General features: G+C 34.1%; 1 protein-coding gene across 4 annotated transcripts in view; it reads left to right on the top strand.

Moving 5' to 3' along the window:
• The window catches only part of PPP4R3B (protein phosphatase 4 regulatory subunit 3B), a 64,649-nt gene that overhangs the window by 34,713 nt on the left and 6,101 nt on the right, over nt 1-23,835 (top strand). For 3 of the 4 annotated variants that reach the window (XM_040453687.1, XM_040453686.1, XM_040453683.1), the window contains 8 exons: nt 5,846-5,977; nt 7,039-7,141; nt 10,642-10,683; nt 12,727-12,885; nt 16,077-16,246; nt 18,509-18,648; nt 19,049-19,233; nt 21,070-21,272. In XM_040453687.1, the coding sequence (XP_040309621.1) occupies nt 5,846-5,977; nt 7,039-7,141; nt 10,642-10,683; nt 12,727-12,885; nt 16,077-16,246; nt 18,509-18,648; nt 19,049-19,233; nt 21,070-21,272 (1,134 nt within the window). The remainder of the gene's footprint in view (nt 1-5,845; nt 5,978-7,038; nt 7,142-10,641; nt 10,684-12,726; nt 12,886-16,076; nt 16,247-18,508; nt 18,649-19,048; nt 19,234-21,069; nt 21,273-23,835) is intronic. The other variant, XM_040453684.1, reaches the window with a different exon arrangement.

Genomic DNA, 23,835 nt, shown 5'->3' on the forward strand with positions numbered 1-23,835 from the left:
AATGGCATCAGCAAGATGACAGAATAGGAAGTTCCAGGTATCATCCCCACAACAGAAACCAGTTTAACAACCATTAACAGATAAGAATGCCTCCATGAGACTTCCAGAGTCCAAGTTAAAGGTAGTAGCATTTTAGTGGAGCACGGAAATTAGAAAAGATGCATTGGAAAGAGTAAGAACTGTTTCACTTTACCATTGTCACTTCTCAACATAGCACAGCACCAGAAGAGATCCTCTGGGCCTCTCTGGGGAAAGGGAGAGCAAAGTGAGTGAGAGTCTGACATCCCCAGCCTTTCAGAACATTACCCATGAAGGTCATTTCTTTCATGTCCTACCCAGATTACTGAAGAATCACCCCACAATAGCTAAGAACAAAGAAAAGGAGCAGGGGCTCTCAACATTACCACACAGATGTCAGTAACTGTTCCATTACCCGAGTAATGAACTCCATCAGCTGACCCAGCCAAAATCTCTGGCTAGGCTGACTAGTGAAGAACTTTCCCTGCCAAAGCCAGTCTGCAAAGACTGAAAGAAATAACTACTTCTTTAGATGGGCAGACATTAGTGCAAGATTACAACGATTAGGGAAACTTGATACCACCAAAGAAACAAAAAAAAGTTATGAATGATGGAAAACTGTGAACTGCCTGACAAATAATTCAAAATAATTGTCATAAAGAAGCTCGGTGAGCTGTAAGAGTACACAGAAAACTAAATGAAATCAGGAAGACAGTACATGAACAAAATGAGAGTTTAGCAAAGACAGAAACTATAAAAAAAGCAAAAGAAATTGTACAGCTGAAGAATAATACATTGACTAAACTGAAAAAAAGTAATAAACAGCTTCAGCAGCCAACTCAAGCAGATAACAAAAATCATACAACTCAAAGATAAGCCATTTTAAATTATCCAGTCAGAGAACCAAAAGAAAAAAGAATGAAAAATAGTGGAGGAAACTTGTATCAATTGTGGGACACTATAGAGAAAAACAGTATATACATTACGGGAACCTCAAAGGAGAAAAGAAAGGCAGAAAGCATATTTAAAGAAATAATGGCTAATACCATCAAGTCAGGGGAGAGATACGGTCATCCAGGTGCATGAAGTTTATATGTCCTCAAATAGATTCAACCCAAAGAAGTCTTCACGAAGGCACGTTACTATAGAATTGTCAAAAGTGATGGAGCAGCAAGACAAAAAAACACCTCTAATCACATACGAGGAAACTCCCTAAGTCTCAGCAAATTTCTCAGCAAAAACCATGGAAGTCAGGAGAAAGTAAGGTGATATATTCAAAGTGCTGAAAGAAAAAACTGCTGAGAATACTTTACCTGGCATTACTAGACCTGCCTTACAAGACATGCTACAGAGAGTTCTTTTTTTTTCCCCCAGTTTTTGTTTATTTGAGAGAGTGCACATGCACACAACCAGTGGGGGGCGGGGAGAGATGGAGAGAGAAGAGAATCCCAAGCAGGGTCCGTGCTATCAGGTCAAAGCTTGACATGGGTCTTGATCTCACAAACTGTGAGATCGTGACCTGAGTCGAAATCAAGAGTTGAATGGTTAACTGATTGAGCCACCCAGATGCCCCTAAAAGGAGTTGAAGTGAAAGAAAGAACACTAAACAACTACAAGAAAGCATATGAAAGTGTAAATATCACTGGTGAAGGTAAATAATGTATATAAATACAGAATAAGTAATACTCTATTGGTGTTATATAAGTCAGTTTTAACCCTAGTATAAAAGGTAAAAGACAAAATATTAAGAATAACTGTATTTATAGTTTATAGTTTATATCTATTTTTAATAGCTACACAATATGGAAAAATAGATTCTGATGTCAATTTCATAGTATGTGGATTGGGAGTAAAAGTGTAGAATTTGTTTGCAATTGCTGGTGAGATGTTAATATTCAGAATATGTAAGGAATTCCAGCAATTCAGTAGGGAAAAAATCAACCCAGTTTGAAAACAGGCAAAAGAGCTGAATAGGTATTTCTCCAAAGTACACATACATCTTTTAGAATGGCTGTTACCCAAAAATAAAAAGATAAAAAGTCTTCACAAGGATATGGAGAAAGGACCCTCTTGTATACTGATGATGAGGATATATTGGTGCTGCCATCAGAAAACAGTATGGAAGTTCCTCTAAAAATTAAAGTAGACTACTATATGATCGAGCAATCTTGCTTCTGTATATAAATCCAAAAGATCTTGAAGAGATACCTGCACTCCCATGTTCAGTGCAGCACTATTCACAATAATCAAGATATGTAAGCAACCTAAGTGTCCATCTGCAGATGAATGGATAAAGAAAACTTGTTATACATGTACAGTTGAACATTATTCAGTTTTAACAAAAACAAGAAATCCTGCCATTTTTGACAACTTGGATGAACCCCAATGAACATTTTGCCAAGTGAAATAAGCCAGACACAGAAGGAAAAATACATGATACACCTTGTATGAGGAATAAAAAATAAACTTGAATCAGAGACTATAAATGGTGCTTGCCAGTGGATGTGGAAGGTATTAATCAAAGGGTATAGAATTTATACAGGATGAGTAAGTCCCAGAGACCTACTGCACAGCATAGTACCTGTAATTAAGAATATTATATACTTAAAATTTTGCCAAGAGAGTAGATATTATGTTAAATGTTGTGTTTTCATCATACAAAAAAAGAAAGCCCAACTTAAAATAGTTTTACTTAATAAAGGTTTTATTTTGTTAATGTCACAATAAGTTGAGAAGCAACTCCAAGATGCCCTTAGATCCCCATCTCGTTATGCCCAATCACTTTCATCTTCTGAGCCAGTCATTCTCATTTTCTGGTTTTAATGTCTGTTACTTTGAGGTTGTAAAATTACTATTGCACCTCCAGGCAAGAAGAATATGAAAGCAGAGGGCAGAGTAATGGAGAAGGCTAGATAGCTTTTGTGTTTCATTTTAAAGCACTTTCCTGGAGGTTCCAGTTAGCAATTCTACTTGGATTTCTTTGGCCAAAAGTGAATTATCCTTGGCAATGAAGGATGCTGGGAAATAGTGTTTTATTTAGCTAAGTACATTGCCTCTCTGAACAAAATTTGGGCTCTGCTAACAAAACAAAGAGTAGAGACTAAGTTGGCATCTCCTAGTATCAACTGCAGTCTACCTCTATACCTACCTAACATTTATATACATTTTTCTTTCCTCATCCACCCTTCCCTCAAGGGAGACAAATCAAGTTTCCATTCACTTTTGTATCCAGTGCCACATCCAGAGTATTTGGGTATTACATAGTCCTTCAGGTCCAGATAAGGCTCCTAGTGTTTCAGTGACCTATAAACAAAAAGATAATTTATCGCCCCCAACATCAAAACTAAACTGCTTTTGTTTGGAAAAGGGAGAACATACATACAGCAGTCGTTCATTCACAACTGTGATGCATTGGTCCATCAGTTATTTGTTGAATAAGAATAGCAATAGCTCAGACTTCTTAACCAAACCAGCTGTCTCTGAAAAATCTCCCTTGCCTGTTTTCTTCCAAAGCCTTTCTTCTCTCAGGACATGATCAGCTGTGGCTACATCTGGGATGGGCAGTAGAGGATGCCCTTCTTCCAAGCATCTGTATAATCTTCATAGCTTACTTTCTGTTGGTATGAATTCTCTGGCCCAGTGGTGGTCTTAAGAGATTGAACAGTCATGGACTGTTCTTTATTTTAAAGCTTTCTTGACAGTTAAGCTTCCTCAACTATTTAGTAGGCTTCCAAACTATTTGCTTCTTATGGATTCTGAAGATCTTACACCAAGCATAATCTTTAAACCTAGAGATTGCAATTTATCTACTGACCTCTGTGCCCTTCCTAGGTGAAGTTTCAGTATCTTAAAACATTCTGAAGATAGCATTCAGTGGTGCATATACCTGTCTCTAGCAGGGAGGTCTTACAGGCCTTTGAGAAAGGCAGTTCTTTTCTTATCTCCTAAAAGGGCTATAGTTCTCTATAGCCATCTGTTTCTCTATGAAATATATAAATTGGCTTTTTTCACCTCCACAAGTCACTAAATTATGCGACTCAGAGTTTGGCATTGATATTGATGGAAGCAGGATTTGTGAGACATTGCATGTAAGAGAGAAGAGCAGAAAGTTTGAAGACTATTTTAAAATGACATTTCAGTGTATGAACTATACCATAAGAAGTCTTTCTTGCCACTGTGGTTTCATTTAGATGTAACTTAAATTCATCATTTATGATTTTTGTGTGTGTCAAGTTTTAAATGAATTTATGAAAGAAGATTGTATATAATTGAGCAAATTATCTGAGGCCCTAATTAACTGGTAGAATCCAATTTGTACATATTGACAGATTTAAAGTAAGTAAATACCATAGCATTGTTCTGAAGAAAGTTTATTAACTGACAGCTTTTTGTAGTATCTTGATATTTTACATGAGTTATGCTTTGCTGATCATATCAGAGTAAGAGCAGCAGATTAATGTGTAATCTTTCCTTCTAATTGAAATGGGCTTGGATCTGAATTTATTAATGTAGGTGTGTGAATTTTATTTCATAATAACTCTCTGAAGAGATTTTATTCTGTTCCTAATGCCATGACAATTGATTTATTGGTGTTCAAATTTTGAAACATGGTAGGGGTAGGGTTCTAATTTTTAGCAGTTCAGTTGCTGTGACATGGTTTTGTTGGTTCTTCGCTGAATTTAAGGAATTTTAAGGAACTTTACAGGGAAATATTTTTGGAAATCACAATATATTAAGTTTGAGAGGGGCTAGCAAAACAAAATAATAACAAAGTGCTTTATACTGAAGATTTCTTTTTATTACTTTACAGAATTCTCCCAGTTTAAGTTCATCTGCATTCCACGCAGTTCCCTAGTTCATCTCCTTTAGTTACTACCTTTCTTCCCCCAGTTATAAACATATTCTCAGATCCACTGAGTTGATGTGAAAACTTTTTTCTTTGACATGAACAGTCGCTTTGTATTGTATTTTAATTCCCAAGATTTCTTAAAAATACATGCCAAAAGCAGATTTTGTATCTGCAGGCTGCTTTGTAGTTTCATAATCTAGATGCCAAAGCATGCAATTAATGTAACAACAAATCTGTGTAGCTTTAGATTATTATGTAACACAGTGCACACCCACTTGCTTCTTGTGGAGAGTTGTACTGAATTTTCCCCTTTTTTTTGCCAGAAAGGATTTTCTCGTTAGAAGCTGAGACAATCAGGGCACCTGGGTAGCTCAGTCAGTTAAGCGTCTGACTTCAGCTCAGGTCATGATCTCACAGTTAATGGCTTCAAGCTCTGCATTGGGCTCTGTGCTGACAGCTCAGAGCCTGGAGCTTGCTTCTAATTGTGTCTCCCTTTCTCTGCCCCTCCCCCACTGATGCTCTCTCTGCCTCAAAAATAAAAATGAACGTTAAAGAATTAAAAAAAAAAAAAGCTGAGACAATCTGTGTTTTAGGGTCACAAGATATGTTGTCTTACTCACTCAACTTCTAAACTCCTAACTGAGGCTGAAACCTAAAATGAGCATCTGTTAGAATTTCCAGTGAACATGAATCACTGGTAAATTGTTTTGTTTCCCACTTCCCCTATACTGAGGTTATCATAAGCTGTAGTGTGCTCTGCTTTTTTTACTAGGTTTTTTCACTCATGTGTTTATAGAATGTTGAAAGATATTAGGTGCCTAAAAGTTTAAATATGTTTTGCAAAATATTAGGAATGTAAAAGCTTTAAAAAGTTTGTTTATTCTTTGTTTTTTTGTGTATAATTCTGATTTTATTCTTTCAGTTGGTATATTTGTCTTATCTCCAAACCAGGTCTAATGGAAATATGTTTTCTTTCAGGATATCCTTCTCATTAATGTAGTAATTGAACAAATGATCTGTGATACTGATCCTGAGCTAGGAGGTGCTGTTCAGTTAATGGGACTTCTTCGTACTCTAATTGATCCAGAGAACATGCTGGCTACAACTAATGTAAGAAATTATTCTGAGATAAAAATGTTTTAGTCTAGTCAGTTTTAAATGATTTTATGTATAATAAATTATGTATAAACATATAAATTATATGTAAATATAAAATATTTTAAAATTTGTACAATTTTGAAAAACAAGTATTTGTACACTTGGCATTCAAGTAGCAGTGACGGTCCTGTAGCAGTTTATTTTTGGCAAAATACAAGATTGTAATCTGCTAAAACCTTAGTAAAACTTTAGCCTTTCTATTTATGGCCCTTGGCCTCTCTTAAGTTCTTCAAAGTTAGCATACAACAGTGTGTTTATATGTAGCACTGCTGAACTGTAAACAGTAAAATTGGCAAAAATGATAAGTTTTATGTTATGTGTTATTTAATCATATTAAAAATTAATATGTACTGAATGGTCTCAACCGCGTAGTAAGAGAGAAGTCATTAAAAAATGACTTACAGAAATATTCCAAAATACTAATAGTTGTCTCAAAATGTTGGGATGTTTTTTCTTTATAAAGTTCCCTCATATTTAGAGAATACGTATGTTGTATTTAAATCATGACTTATTTATGAGACCATTTGTGTAAAAAATAGTGGCCAAAATCAAAAGCATTATTTTCCAAATAAATTTAATTTAAAAAAATAGGTCTAAATTCTGCCGTTTCAGATGGCTTGATAAATCAATTTGGTGTTTTTTCATATTTGGATATGCTATGAAATCTGGAATTTCAAAGTTTAAGCAGTTAAGTTGCTCCTCCCACATTGCTTGGTAGATATTCTTCATTGCATTGCAGATCACAAGCGTATTTGAAGAAAAATTCTTCTGAATAATTTTCCTCAGATAAACTTTTTATCATCATTTTCTTGGCTTTCATTTTAATTAAATAAGTAATACGAAATAGATTTGATTTTTTAGTACTGCAAAATATCAAGTTGAACATAAAACTAGTTTTTTGCTGCTTTTGGGGTATCTTAAAGTATCTGTTATTTGTGTATGACCTGCACTAATTCTTAGAGACATTTTATTAAAAGATAATAAAGTATTTTTTTTAATTCTGTATATTTCAGAAAACTGAAAAAAGTGAATTTCTAAATTTCTTCTACAACCATTGTATGCATGTTCTCACAGCACCACTTTTGACCAATACTTCAGAAGACAAGTGTGAAAAGGGTACGGTCTCTTACTTATCTGCTTATGGTTTCTGTTTTTGAAGACTACAATAAGTATTAAATCTACAACAAGATGTCCCCTCAGTGTTTTATATGTCAGGGAAATTAATACTGAAAAATTTTAACTGCAGTATAAAATCATGATTTCCCTTGTTTCAGAGTGTCTGTGTTAGAGAATGATACAGAAAATGTGGCAAAAAGCATTGCACCTTGAGGAAGAGATTTATAAACACCTAGCAAAAGGAGATTGTTCCCAGAGTTGTTAGAGTTAGTATCGAGAATAAGAGTAGACAGTATATTACCTATATTAGAAAATCCAAGGGAACCATCATTTTGGAAGATAATTTGGCAGTATAGTAAAAACTCTTTAATTTTACAACATAAGGATCAAAAGTTGATGGGTTAATCAAAGAAGTTGATTAAAGCAGAGAACGGTTTAAAAAAATTAACTATGTATGTGGCACCAGGGTGACCCGGTCTGGAAAGCGTCTTACTTTTGATTTTGGCTTAGGTCATGATCTCATGTTTTGTGAGATCGAGCCCTGCATTGGGCTCCGTGCAGACAGAACAGAGCCTGCTTGGGGTTCTCTCTCTCTCACTCTCTGTCTCTCAAAATAATTAACATTAAAAAAAAATAAAGTTAAAAAAAAACTCCGTCAACATTTATTCTTTTTTAATGTTTATTTTTATTTTGAGACACAGAAAGAGAGAGAAAGACAGCGGGAATCCCAAGGGGGAAAATCCCAAGCAGGCTCTGCATTGTCAGCGCAGAGCGCAGCGTGGGACTTGATCTCATGAACCACAAGGTCATGACCCGAGCCAAAATTAAGAGTTGGAGGCTTAACCAGCTGAGCCACCCATGCACCCTTGTAAATATTTATTCTAAATTCTGACTCATTTGCTGATATTTTGTAGAGGGGCAAGCCTTTTTTTTTAATGTACTTTTTAACATATTTCCATGTCCTCTATCACACATAAACTACACCTGTGATTCATCAGCTACAACTTCTGGTTTTTCTACTTCTACTGTATTCAGCTTAGCCATAGATAATACATTTTTATGATATTACATCAGTCTGCAGTATTTAAATTATGTATTCATACTGCCAAAAATAACTAGCATAAACAAAGGACTTTTTGATAAGCATACAACTCATCTGGTGAAATGAGAAATAGGGGGGACACATTCAATGAGTCAGTTAAGAAGTAAGTGAAAGAGAGTGTTTACTAAAGTAACAAAATTGTGACCTGGGCACACCTTACATAATACCATCAATTCAATTTCTGAGTGTCTATCCTAGGGAACACTTATTTATTTGTTTTTATTTAAATTTGAGTTAGATAATATACAGTGCAGTTGTGGTTTCAGGAGTAGAATTCAGTGATTCAGCATATACAACACCCAGTGCTTATCACAAGTGTCCTCCTTAATGCCCATCACGCATCTAGCCCATCCCCGACCTTCCTCCCTCCATCAACCCTCCATTCTTCATTGTTAAGAATCTCTTGTGGTTTGTTTCCCCCTCTCCTCTTTTTTTCCCCCTTCTCATATAGCCATCTGTTTTGTCTCTTAAATTCCACGTATCAGTGAAATCATATGGTATTTTTCTCTGATTGACTTATTTCACTTAGCATAATACATTCTAATTCTGGCTCCATCCAGGTCATTACAGATGGTAAGATTTCATTCTTTTTGATGGCTGAGTAATGTTCTATCATGTAGATAATAAATACATAGACACAGATACACACATGCACACACACACACCACATCTTCTTTATCCATTCATCAGTCAGTGGACATTTAGTAATGTTAATAATGCTGCTATAATCATCAGAGTGCATGTACCCCTTTGAATCTATAGTTCTGTATCCTTTGGGTAAATACCTAGAAGTGCAATTACTGGATCCTAGGGTAGTTCTATATTTAGTTTTTTGAGGAACTTGTATACTGCTCTCCAGAATGGCTGTACCAATTTGCACTCCCACCAACAGTGCAGGAGGTTCCCCTTTCTCATGCTTGCCAGCACCTGTTTCTTGTGGTGTTAATGTAAGCCATTCTGACATGAGCGAGGTAGTATCTCATTGTGGCTTTGATTTGTATTTCCCTAGGGAACATTTATGCATGTGCATGACAGGTACAAGGATGTTGGTGCCTTGCTCATGGTAGGAAAATGAAGAATGTATGGTATATTCATATAATGGAATACTATATAGCAATTAAAATAATTGAATTTTGATCTATCATCTGACTAGTTCCCAAAAATATATAGTTGGTTAAAACATGTTGCAGAACATTTTCATGCAGAATGGTTTCATATGTATAAATTAAAGTAAATTTTTAATCTTTATTTTAAAATACTTGCAGCCATGCAAAAATATTAGATAATTGTATAACAGACCCCCATATATTTCCTGTTGGCTTTATCAAAACTAACTTGACATATTTTTCCAAATATTTTCGAAAAGAAAATAAATTACAGATTTGTTGGAGTCCCCACATTCTGATTTCTCCCCCATCCCTCAAGAAATGCTAAATTTGAAGTTTATCACCCCATGTCTGTTTATATTATTATGACATGTATAATGTATTATTTTTCATGTTTTCAAACTTGATAAGAATTGATTTCTGTTTTTCATATTCTGCAATTTTTTTCTTTTACTCACTGCTTTTTAGAAATCTGTCCATATTGATAGCTAGAGTTCTTATTTTTAATTCCTACATAATATTCTCTTATGAGTATGTTGTAATTTAACCTTTCTGCCTCTAATGTACATTTGTTTCCAGATTTTTTATCATACACAATGCTGTGTGATAGTCTTATTTTTTTCTACACAAATGTACTGTAAGCCATGTGTCTAGAAATCAGAACTTATAATGTCTTACTTAATTTCTCAAAATTCAAAGCATAAATGACTAATTGTTAACATATGTGTTATTCTGGAGTTGAAGAAACTCCTCCGTAGAGAGACCTGACCTAATTGTTGGAGGATGGCTAAGAGAAGTAAAAGAAGTATCATTCTTTTCTCTGGTTGTAACCTCACTTTCTTTTATCAGAATATTTGTGATATTGTCTTTTAATAATTCCTCATCTGCACCCAATTCTGTAAACAATTGCAGATACAGGTATATTTGAAGCAACTAAATTTTTTAAATTGAAATATAATTGATACACAGTGCTACGTTGAAGAGTCTATACATTAAGCTGTGCTCACCACAAGTTGTAGTTACCATCTGTCACCACACAGTGCTGTTACAGTACCATTAACTATGTTTCCTGTGCTGTACCTTTTATCCCTGTGACATACATTCCATAACTGGAACCTTGTATCTCCCTTTACTCATTTTGCCCACCCCCTTACCCTCTCCTCACAACTAATTCTTAATGGTTATTATCCAGGTAAAATGAGATTATGATCAAAGACATGCTTTGTATGTTGTAAAGTACTAGGAAAATGTTATCTAATTATTACTGAACTGACTTTAACTTTTTTTATTAGATAATATAGTTGGATCTAACAAGAACAGCACGATTTGCCCTGGTAAGTATAAATTCTTATTTTATGAACTAATACAAAGTGAAAGCTTTTTTTCCTCAGTATAATGCATTTATTTATACAAGGCTAGGAAAGGCATATTTTCAAACAAATGAAATTAAAAAAATATATTTTCTTTCTTCTTTATAATAAAGAAAAGGGTCCACTTTCTCCAATATAAAAGATAGAAAACCAGTTGGAATTTTTTGTTTTTGTAAATTTAGAGCTTATATTCTGATATTTTTTTTGAGAAGATATCTGAAAATTGAGGATTTTAGTTCATTCTTATCTTTGAAATCCTAAGGCCAGTTAGGAACTAGTATTGATGACAACATTATGCTTAGGTATTGTTTATGAATGTGAGTGTAAACACTGTTGCTTCTGCTTGGAACATGCATAGCAGGTGTGGGGCTGGGAGTATGGAAAATATGCTGTGTGCACCTAGCATCCTATCTTTTCTGCCAGGCTCATCAAAGGTCTAGGAGAGATTGGATTCAAGATATCATGAGTAATTTCATGTCCTAATTTGAGAATGTGAAAACAAGACATTTATTAACAGTGCAGATCATTGTTACAAAATCTTTGTAAATAAAATTTGGGAATTGAGAGTTTAAGAGAGTTTGTTTTTTTAATGGTGAGGGACTAGTTCATATATTGGTTGTGGTGCTGGTTACACAGATTGCTCTGAAGCAAGTAAAACTCTTTACTTGCATTTAAAGTAGGAAGGATCTTTGAAATACCAGAACTGTATTTTGTATTTCTGTTTTAGTTTATTTATTTATTTTGAGGGTGGGGGAGGGGCAGAGAAAGGGAAAGAGAGAATGCCAAGCAGGCTCTGCACTCTCAGCACAGATCCAACACAGGACTTGATCACACAAACCATGAGATCATGACCTGAGCCAAAATCAAGAATCAGCCACTTAACCAACTGAACCAGCCACTTAAAAACTGAACAGGTGACCCAGTTTTTAATGGCTATTCTGTTATCAAAAGAATGCTGATTTATTCCTGATAGGATCATAGTTGCATAAAATATTTATTTATAATTGTAATCTTCTTCAAAAATACAGTAGTTGGACTAGATTTAGTCTATAAAGCTGTAATTACAAAATTTCCTCACGGCTTAATATTTCTTGCCTAAAACATTTGTAATAGGTGTGGGTAATGGTTGACATGAGCCTTTGACATACATTCAATTTTGATGTTCAGGAAACAATTTGAAATCTCATGAATGTATACACCAAAGCCTCTTGAGGGAAAAAAAAAACAGTGTAGTTTATTTCAGTAGGCATCTCATGGATATCATGATTTGATGTTAAAATGATTATTGTTAAAAATAAATATTGATGTAATATTTTTCACTTGATGTTCAAATAGCCAAAAATGTTCTTTCCTTAAAGGTGTCTTTAAAGAAAGCATATTGGGCGCCTGGGTGGCTCAGTTGGTCGAGTGCCCTACTTCGGCTCAGGTCATGATCTCATGGTTCGTGAGTTTGAGCCCCGCATCTGGCTTGCTCCTGTCAACACAGAGTCTGCTTCCGATCCTCTGTCCCCCCTGTGCCCCTCCCCCACTCGTGAACGCACACTCGCTCTCTTTCTCTCAAAAATGAATTTTTAAAACATACTTATTTTACTGGGGAAATTTATATTGCACCATGTGATGGGCAAAAAGTTTGAGCTATTTACTGTGGACTCTCTTTATCGGTTAATTAATAGTAATAGCACATATTAAGGAAACACTACTAAGAAGATCTCAGTGCAATGACGGTTTTCTTATGTTTGTAGATTTTTATTTAGACTTTCTTTCCTCTTAATATTCATAAATATTTTATACAAGAGCCTTAGAAAGTATCCATTTAGTCAGTAAAACTGTTAATACTTTTGGGGAGTCTGCTAATGAAAAAGTAAAAATCCGTAGCTTCTTTAATTGATATAAAAATGAGGAGCAAATAGAATTTTACTGTCGCTCTAAAATCTAGGACATAAGCTTTATTCTATTTAGATGAATTGCGATATTTATTTTATTTTCATATGATGACTTTCTTTGTAGATAATTATCAAACAGCACAGCTGCTTGCCTTAATTTTAGAACTACTCACATTTTGCGTGGAACATCACACATACCACATAAAAAACTATATTATGAACAAGGACTTGCTAAGAAGAGTCTTGGTCTTGATGAATTCAAAGCACACTTTCTTGGCCTTGTGTAAGTAACACTTTAAACGAATGTTCTTGTAAAATATCTTAAGGAACAACATTTTTAATAGAGATAAACCCTGAAGTTACCCATTGGACTTTATTTTTTTTAGAAGTATATATGCTATTAAAAAGATGATTTTATGAGAAGTACTAATCTTTTATTTAAAGGACAGGAGGAATAGGTCATGGTGCTTCCCACCCACATATTACTCACATTTGGATTGAATTGGCTTAAGTCGTGATACAATAGTATGTACAACAACAGCGTTTCACTAATAGAACAAGTCCTACTGTCTTTTACATCCGCTTCATTACACTGTCATTCATTGGTGACTTTTTTTTATACTTTTGAGATATAGCCTTGAAATATTTTTGTGTAACTCGGGTTATTTATTGAACTTGTAAAAATAATTTAGGAGTAGTCCCCCTCAGTAGACCAATTGAACCGGTAATAATCAAACTTAAATGCCAGTATTTGCTTCAGTTGATGGTTGCCAAACTTTTAACTTTCCTTTCCTCTTCACAATTTTACCTGCAAATACAGATAAACTAACAACTTCCTCTCTCCAAATAAAAAGAGCTTTGTGTGTTTTTTCTGAGCATAAAAATCATAGATAAAATGTAAACATTTAATATATAGAGAAAATATTAATCCCCCAACCATTATTTTTAAGACCTTAAAAGTAGCCACCATTAACAGCCTGTACAATTTTTTTCTGTATCCGTAAAAATTTATATAAACATATTTACACAGTTATAGGTATTTTTATTTTTATCCAAAAAAGGATCATATTAACATACTTCTCAGTCCCTTAGTCTTACTCTAGGTGATTGAATATAGTCTCAACTAAGTTGTTTTCCTAAATGTAGCTGAGTAACATTTGATGGAGTGGCTCTTCCACAATTTATTCTGCCATTCTGCAGTGTACAGATTATGGGATTGTTTTGGTATTTTGCCACTCCAAACAACATTGTAGTAAATAGTCTAGTATATGAATCTTTTAAGTATTGGTTTATTTCTATAGTGTAGATTCCCAATAATTCTATTGCCAGTAAAGAATGTTTATATAGTTTTAATGTATCCTTTTAAATTTGAGTTTAACATACAGCCTCCAGATAACTTTCCCAAAAGATTGAAGCACTTGACACTCTGGCAGCATTCAGTTTTACTGGCTCCTAAAATGTTAGGAGGCAGATGATGGGAAATGTGGTATTCCACTTGTGTTTTAATTTATGTTTTCTTTGGCAACATACTTTCATGTTTTAGTGTTTTTGAATTTTATCTGTTGTGGATTGTCTGTTACCTTTTTCTTAGAGCCATTTTATATTAGAGATACCAGTAATATATCATGTTTGGGCGGGGGGGGGGGGGGGGGGAATGTCCCAGTCTCATTTGTCTTTCACATTTACCTTTATTTTTTGACATAACAATTTAAAATTCTCCCTGATGAAAAATATGTCTTCTTTTTATGAGTTTTGAGGATTTTGTCTTGCTTAGGAACATCTATGTCCTAAGATTATACAAATAAAATATCCTCCTCATTTTACTTCTGATATTTTTATTATTTCATTTTTTACTTATATATGTAATACATTTGAGGTTTGTTTTTGTATATGGTTTGGAGGGTCTTCCTTTGTTTTCTTCTAGATGGATAGCCAATTGTGCCCATCCTCTTATTAAATAAACTATTTTTCTTACTGAATGAAAGTTTCTCTTTTGTTATCCAGTAAGTTACCACATATATCTTTTATCTTACTTCTGGACTAATATTTTTAAATCTGTTACTTTACTAGACGAAATAAATGGGAAAGTTTATTCTTAGTCCACTATGGCATCTTTGTTGTAAAGTTAATTATCTGCTAAGTCCCTCCTCACTTTTCGTTTTCATAATTTTCTTGGTTCGTGGACACTTGTTCTTCCACAGTAACTTAAAAATAATTTTATCTAGTTCATCCTGATCACATTTACATTAAATTTTTATATTAATTTTCGGAAGATGGATGTTCTCATGATAGGTGTTCTTATGTGGCTTTCTGTAGCCAGTGCTTAGGGATGACTGCAGAGTCATTTCTTTATGTGGATGTGCCATAATTGAACAAATCTCCAGTATTTACATGTTTACATTGCTTCAAGATTTCCATTATAATTAGCAGTGTAGTTGTTACTATATCCTACTATTCACCAGCAGTGTATGAGAGTGCTCACATCTTTACCGGTGCTTCAGTCTTTTTAATCTTAAGTAAGTACTTCTTGTTCTGCTACAAAGACTAGGTGTTGTTAGAAGTCTAGCACTTCTCTTCACACTTGTTTAGTGTTACAGTCATCCTACATTTAGACCTTACATGGCCTGTTTCTGTTTTATTCTCAGATAATATTAGGAACCTCTTTGACAGACACAACTTCTTTTAATGACTTCCATCTGTGAACAGTGGGTTGAAATGAGAGACTGAACATTTCAGCATTCTAAAATGTGAAAAGCCAGATGATACTGCTTATTTGTTACTCTGTTGTTCTTTTATAAGTACAGCCTGATCTGCTATGGCAAAACAGCTCATAAGCAGTTGGTAAACAAGGAAATGACATTATAATGTGTAGGTAGCGTCAGTTCACAGATGCTTTTTCCAAGGCAAAGAGAACTGAAATGGTGGGAGTGGAACTGTAGCTTTCATCAGAAAAGTAAAAGACCTTCAGCCCTCCTCTTAAGCTGGCAGCAAGAACCCCTTTGGCTTTATTTTCAGGAAATCACAAAGAAGTACCTACCTTCAGAGCTCCCTCCTGCAGAGAGGCAAGGCCGTCTTGACAGGCTACACCGCTGCTCCGCCCACCTTCGTGACGGACAGCCCTGCGCTGGTCCTGAGCTGCTGTCACTGTACTGTCTTCATGTCCACCAGCACTGCTCCCAGTACTGCCAGCATCGGCAGCCTGTGCTTTCTATATGTTTTTTTAATCTCTATATCTTGGAGCTACCTGCCTGAATAGTTTATTTATCTCCTAAATACCAATTATTGGACTTTTTGCTAGCTACCAGAGAAGTTTATACAAGTTTAAGTGGTCTCTCCCTAACTTATTTTTTCCTTCAAAACCCAATTATTTTTAGTTCACAGTGTTTACTTTTTATTTTAGAAGTATACATTCTTTATACTTCCCAATAACTATTAATAAATTATCAATTTTTTCCCTGTGTTATTTTTAATTAGGTGCTCTTCGTTTTATGAGGCGGATAATTGGCCTTAAAGATGAATTTTATAATCGTTACATCACAAAGGGAAATCTTTTTGAGCCAGTTATAAATGCTCTCCTGGATAACGGAACTCGGTACAATCTGTTGAATTCAGCTGTCATTGAGTTATTTGAATTTATAAGAGTGGTAAGTTTATAGTAAAGGCTTCTTAACAAAATAATTATATGTTTAGCAACGTTAATATTCTAAATTGTGAAATTGAGCATAGTATTTTAACCCATGTTTACTGTGTATTATTTTTATTGGCCAAATGTTTTAGGATTATATTTGGCATATGTATGTAGACTTTTCAGTCAAGCATGCCATTCAATGATGTGATCTCTCTGATCTGTTGTAGGGGTAGTGATAAATATAGAAAGGTTGAAAATAATTACTTTGGTAAACTTTGATGGAAGATGTATAAAAGGTAGGCTTTTATCATGGAATTTTAAGTTGAAGAGACCAGGAAGTAGGCAGACCACTCCAACTGCCTTATTTTATAGATGAGGTACTTGAGTCATCCAAACTGATTTGAGTGATTGATTCAAGAGCATCCATTTGGTTAGGAGCACAGTCAGAACTTGAAGATAGGTCACAGCTCGCTTTGGGGCAACATAAGATTTATCATAAAAAGATCTGGAGAGAACTGTATGTGAGCAACAGGGATAAGACAGGTAACTGTAGAACCAGTACAATAAATTTACCCTCTCCCACACAATGAAATCATTCCACCTGGGCAAATGGCCACATGGTTAGAAAGAATTTGAAAAAAAGAAAATCAGAGCTAGAAATTCATTCTCTAGTTGTGTGTGTTACAAATCACATTTCTGCTCATGATATGCTATTCTCAGATAAAGATGATTTGGCTAACTTGATTATTTTTCTAATAATAGTCACTTGCTAAGAGTATGGTTTTCAAAAGGATGAAGAGGATAGAAGTACTCTTTAGCCTTAGAAAAGAGGGAACATAGTTAACTAGCTCACCAAGTATCTGAACCCCAGTTCACAGTGCACTGTTCTAATGAATAGAGATTGACTTTTGTATTTTTTTCCTTAAAATTTTTGGTGAGATACTGATAAAATGAGTTGTAGGGTAACAACCCCATCCCTATTCGTATGATTGAATTTGTTTTTCAGAAAATAATTTTGGGTAGTTGATAAATGTACATTGAATCCCAAAACTTGACTCCTCTTTTTGTTCAGGGTATAGTATAGAACCATTTTACCTGGGTTTCTAATATTTCTTAATTGAGATTTACAGGAGAATTTAAAGACTTAAAATCCTTAAAAGAAACAGTTTGTGGTATATCTTTTTTTTTTTTTAAAGCTTATTTGAAAGCGAGAGAGAGAGAGAGTGCCCACGTGTGCATGCCTGAGTGGGGGAGGGGAGGAGAGAGAGACTCCCAAACAGGCTCTGTGCTGTCAGGATGGATCCTGACTTGGGGCTTGATCTCAGGAACCATGAGAATCAAGAGTTGGGCACTTAACTGACTGAGTCACCCAGGTGTCCCTATTATGGTGTATCTTTTAAAGAAGTGGCATGTATATTTTTTACTAATATTAAATTCCTGAATGACGACTTCTATTATTAATAATAAAAATATTATTCAGGCACCTGCTTGAGATTCTGTCTCTGTTTCTCTCTCTTTCTGCCCTTTCCCCACTTGGGCACACACTCTTTCTCAAAATTACAAATAAATAAACTTTTTTTTAATGAGCCTGCTTCACACTCAGGTATTTGGAATGATTATTTAGAATGGTTCATATAGAATTTAGAAGTTATTGCTGTCAATTTCACAAAAATTATACCATTGGAAGACTGGAAATAGGTGGAATTCAAGTTAACAGTTGATCATATCTGTACATGTAATATAGTCAAAGGAGTCTGTTTATTATTTAGGTAAGGCTTCTTACCAGTTAAAGAAGGAGTCATTAAGTAACACGTAACATTTTGTTGAAAATATAATTTAAAAAAAAAAGAATATGATTTTCTAACTGGCTGTGTGCTCTGGATCAGGCCATCTAACCTCTGAGATCTTCAATTTTCCTTCTCTGTAAAATGGGAGTAATGAATCCTATTTCATAGAATTGTTAGGGGGATCAAGTGAAAGTATATGTTAAAGTGCTTTTTAAATTGTGAAGTGCTACATAAATAGAAAAAATAAACAAGATATAAACTAAATCTGTTTACTTTCAGATGTTTAGTAGCCCCCCAAAAAGGCTTCTTTTTTATTCCAAGTTTTCTGAGGAGGCCTGGCTCATGTATAAAGAAACTAGGACACTTATTTTTGGAATGCGATTTTGAAAAATCTTTTTTGGTCAGCTTTGGAACTGTAAAAAAGTTTCTTTAAGTTTTTCTCCTAACAGTCATTGAATTATATTTGAATTGTAAATTTTGTCCTTATACAGGAAGATATCAAGTCTCTTACTGCACATATAGTTGAAAACTTTTATAAAGCACTTGAATCAATTGAATATGTTCAGACATTCAAAGGATTGAAGACTAAATATGAGCAAGAAAAAGACAGACAAAATCAGAAACTGAACAGGTATTGTTTTAAGTATATTGCATCTATAGTTTATGTAATTATATCCAAAATCATCTTTTGTTTGGATCTGACATAATAAATTTACCCAGGAGCATTCTTTCCATCATTAGATAGTACAGAGTCTTATAGAAGGGTAGGATATTCTCCTTACCAGAATCTTGTATGTGAAAAATGACTGCTTTGTATCATAACTCAAGGTAAATTTTTAGTTTAGTTTGCAATATCCTTAAATATTTTGGGATATTTTCTGGTTACATCTTGTATCACAGTTGAGGTGGTTATGATATAAATTATACTCAGTTAAAATTACTTTAGCTCCTCTTGGTTATACATATTTATTCTCAAATTTAATCTGGTTACAAACTTTAAGTCATTAGTATTTGTGGTATGTTTCTTACAGTGTACCATCTATATTGCGTAGTAACAGATTTCGCAGAGATGCAAAAGCCTTGGAAGAAGATGAAGAAATGTGGTTTAATGAAGATGAAGAGGAGGAAGGAAAAGCAGTTGTGGCACCAGTAGAAAAATCTAAGCCAGAAGATGATTTTCCAGATACTTATGAAAAATTTATGGAGACCAAAAAAGGTATTAAAATTTTAAGTTTTTGAATAGTGCATCATTTTTAAATACAGAAATTATTGAGTTGTCTGTGAAGATTTGGCCATAGTATATAAAGTATGAAAGATATGAATTTTATAGTGAAATGTGACCTTTTAAAATTTCCACATCTTTTTCCAAAGCTGGGACTTATTTTCATGTTTAAAATGTTTTTCTTGAAACTTGTCATTTCGTGATGCCCTTCATTTACTATTTAGAAATTATTATATTTTCTGAAATTATTATATTTTCTACTTAATACATTGTCTTCTGTGAATAATCTTGGATTTATTTCTGTACTGAAATCCTCAATAATAATAGAGACCATATAGATCCATAGAAACTTTCCAGAGCACTCTGCCTTTTACAGCTGAGGAAACTAAGCTCAGAGAAGTTAACTTTGCTCTTTGAAATTTTAAAATCATTATAAAAATTTAATAAAGATACGCTATCAGGGGAAGAGAAATGAAAGTAAAATTTCCCATCCTTCAAATAGTTTAACATCTTTTGAAAACTGAGATCTTACTTAGCTTTCAAAAGAACGAATCACTTTAATTCTATGGCCTAAAAAATTACCATTATTGGAGTACTGCCCTCCATATATCATATAAATGTTTAATACAAATTTACATTTTGAAAAGCAAAGCATTTCCTGGACTTCATATAAAGTTTGTGATTTTGAATGTGAGGTATTCTAAAGGCAATTCTCCTTAGATAGTGTTTTATTGATTTATTACATTTTTTCTGAAACTGTTGTTCCCAGCATCATTCATCATGTACTCGTTAATGCTCTTAGTTCTGTTTACTTCAGCCTGGGGGAGCAAATAGCCCATTAAAATGTCCTAAGGAATAGGTGGTAATTTTGGTGACCTAATTCTTCTACCTTTACTCATTGCAGGCACTACCCTGACTGCCGTGGAAAGGGGCAGTGAGGCCGTGCTTGAAGCACCACATCCACTCAAGAATCATACACAAAAACAGCAACCAGATATGAAAGGATAGTAGATACCTATGTCATAAGAGAAACAGATAAAGGAACCTGGAATATTCAGGAAATAAGAGACTGATAGATATGATCATATCATCGTCTTTAAGCATTTAAAATACTGACTTGTGGGAGGGATTGTCAGATTTTCACAAGGACTATAGGAGTATAGGATCAGTGCAGTGAGTAGAAGCTGCAAAGAGACACTAAAAGGAAGTCAGGCAGGTAATGAATCCTTGATGTGTCCTAGATACAGCAGTGTAGAATTCTAGCGTAGGATGACAGATTCTGGTATATAATTCTTAAGATCCTTTCTAATCCTGAGATTTCTAAGATTCCAGCTAATTAAAGACTTACCACTGTACACATCATGCTGTACTCTTATAAAGCAGAGGCAATGATTTATAAGTTTTATTTTTTTTTTGAATTTATATTTTTTTCCCAATATATGAAATTTATTGTCAAATTGGTTTCCATACAACACCCAGTGCTCATCCCAAAAGGTGCCCTCCTCAATACCCATCACTCACCCTCCCCTCCCTCCCACCCCCCATCAACCCTCAGTTTGTTCTCAGTTTTTAAGAGTCTCTTGTGCTTTGGCTCTCTCCCACTCTAACCTCTTTTTTTTTATTCCTTCCCCTCCCCCATGGGTTTCTGTTAAGTTTCTCAGGATCCACATAAGAGTGAAAACATATGGTATCTGTCTTTCTCTGTATGGCTTATTTCACTTAGCATACACTCTCCAGTTCCATCCACATTAATAAGTTTTAAAGTTACTGTGCTTTTCAGATGCTTTGCTTAGGAATCTTTACTAAAAAAGATTTAAAATTTTGCTTTAGCAAAAGAAAGTGAAGACAAAGAAAACCTTCCCAAAAGGACATCATCTAGTGGCTTCAAATTTACTTTCTCCCACTCTGCCAGTGCTGCTAATGGAACAAACAGTACAAACAGTAAATCTGTAGTGGCTCAGACACCACCAGCAAGTTCTAATGGATCCTCTTCCAAAACTACAAACTTGGCCACATCAGTAACAGCCACCAAGGTATGTGAAACTATTCTATACACAAACTTTGCTTTTTCCATCTTTAAAATTATTTCATGTTTACTGAAGGAAATTTGGATAATAAAAATAATTTCAAAGAAGAAAGTTTTGCTCGCTGTCATCAGAGAACATGACTGCTAATATTTGATTCTTCTTTAGGTATATGGGTTTATCAGACATGTAATTAAACAGTTTTGTATCTTGCTTTTATTTATTTATTAAAAGAATTTTTCTTTGTTACTTAAATACTGTTGATGACCACAGAATTTCATTTTATTTATCTGTATCATAATATTTGTAAGCAACACATCCAGTAATATTTTGGAGCACATAAGTTGATTCTGCTATTTCATTGATGGGACTGCTGGTATTGTTGCATTTTAAGCTATTTTCTTGGATAGATGCATAAAGGAATGTTTTCATACATATTATCAGATACATCCAGAATGTCTATACCAGTTTATGTTACTATAAGCATTGTATGAGTGTGCTTGGCTCACTGCAGCTTTGCCAGTGTTGTTAAATTTATTTTTAATCTTTGCCCATTAGGTTGCATAAACAGAATAGATCTCTTTCCCAATTGTGTGTTTTGTGTTAGTAGCAACGTTGATTATTAGCCTTTTGAATTTGCTCTTCTGCAAGTTGTCTTTTCATAGTCTTGTCTTTTTAAAATTGGCTTGTTTTTCTTAATATGAATGAATCTTCAGTTATAAGGATATTAGCCTTTTTGTTACTTGCATAGCATATGTATTTCCCATTGGTTACTGTTTTATATAAACAAGTTTAAATTTTATATAAAACTCTCTTCTTTCATTTATATTGTTATTATACGCAACCATCCTTTTCCCCAAAAAGGAGTGGCATAAAATAAAAAGGCATAAATATAAGACAACTGTTAGGAGAAGAGTAGAAGGACAAGAGGAGGGAAATGTTATAGTAGTAGAAAACCTAATCTTAAGTGATGCATCTAGTTTTGAACACAAAATACAATTTGAATTTATTGTTTTACAAAAATGTGGAGTCTAGTCAGTATTGCATTGAGGTAGGCTCTTGACTAAAGATCACAGAAGTAGCATTGTCAGTGAGATTCTACTGCTTTTGAAACATTTTATGTTTTTTAACTAGAAGTTTTAAAATTAATTTTCCCTTCTTTATAGGACAATTTAATGTAATATTTGTGATACTATAGTAAGAATATTTGCTGTGGAGTTCAGTTGTTTGGGTTCAAATCTTGGCTTTGCCTCTTTCTAGGCTGTTTGACCTTGAGTAAATTATTAAATCTCTCACAACCTTAGTTTTTTTCATTATAAACAAGGATAAAAGAGCACCTACTCTAAAGGCATGTTGTAAATATTAAATTTTTTAATAAGTGTAAAGAGCTTAGAACACTATTTGCACCCTCTCAATATAGACTTTTTTTTTTTTTTTTTTAATCAAAGCAATACATGCACTTACTGTCAAAAGTCAAAGTAGTATTAAAATGTTGAGGGAAAAAATCAGTCCTTTTTCCTTTCCACAGAGATAGCTTAAAACTCTTGTACCTTCTATTTCTAAGTAATATGTTAATACTTCTGTGTTGTTTTGCCAAGTTTAGACCTAATTTATTCTTGTTATGGTAGGTAAGAATTTAGCATGTGAACAGTCCTTACCACACCCTCACCCTTATTTCTTCTCTCACCATTTTTGGTTAAATAATTGATAATTTTATTGCTGTGATGACAATATAAATGTTCTTTGTGAATTTTTTCCTGGTCTTTTTTCCTATACTGTATTTTTCTTGGTAACTTTTCTCTTTCTAGAGTAAATAATGGCCACCATTTTTTCATTTGTTGCAGTAGTTAGGTGCCTGTCACTAATTCTTTCACTACCTCTCAGGTTAGTTTCCACATAGTATCTATCCCCTGTGGAGACCTCTGTCTTGAAGCCTCCCTTCCAGTTCCAGCTTAGATCGGTTGCTGTCTAGATTTGCTGCACAGCTTTTGTCTTATGGCTGCCTCAGCCATCATCCTAGTACTTCTTTTGCCTCTCTTTTTCTTGGATTGTTTCCTGCATCTCATGTCTCTGGACTCTTTCTTGATTTTCCCTCCCATTTTGGTGGAACATATCCTCTAATAATTGTTTTCTAAAAAAAAAAATGCCATGAGAGGTAAAATTTGAGACCTTCATGTATGAAGATATGTTGATTCTGTCTTCATACTTGACAGTTTAACTGAATATAGAACCAGGTTGGAAATAATTTTCTTTTAAAAATTTGAAGTTCTGCTATCAAGTAATCTGAAGACATTCTTATTTATGATCCTTTGTGTGTGCTATTTTATTTTCTTCTTGGAAGCAGCCAAACAGTCATGTCCTTCAATTTGAGGACATTTTGTGCTATTTCACTATTAACTTGGATGTTGGGCCTTCTAGGTTTAGCTTACAATTTTCATAATTTTCCTCGCTTATTACTCATTTTTTAAATCTTCTTGTTCTACTCTCTGGGTTATTTCTTAGAGTTCTTAATTTATTATCCTTCCAGATAATTTTTTACTTATGACCGAGCAAAATGAAATGCAAGCACTAA

Source organism: Herpailurus yagouaroundi, unplaced genomic scaffold, assembly GCF_014898765.1.
Source record: "Herpailurus yagouaroundi ecotype Mexico unplaced genomic scaffold, PumYag 210, whole genome shotgun sequence".
In the NCBI taxonomy this organism is placed as follows: domain Eukaryota; kingdom Metazoa; phylum Chordata; class Mammalia; order Carnivora; family Felidae; genus Herpailurus; species Herpailurus yagouaroundi.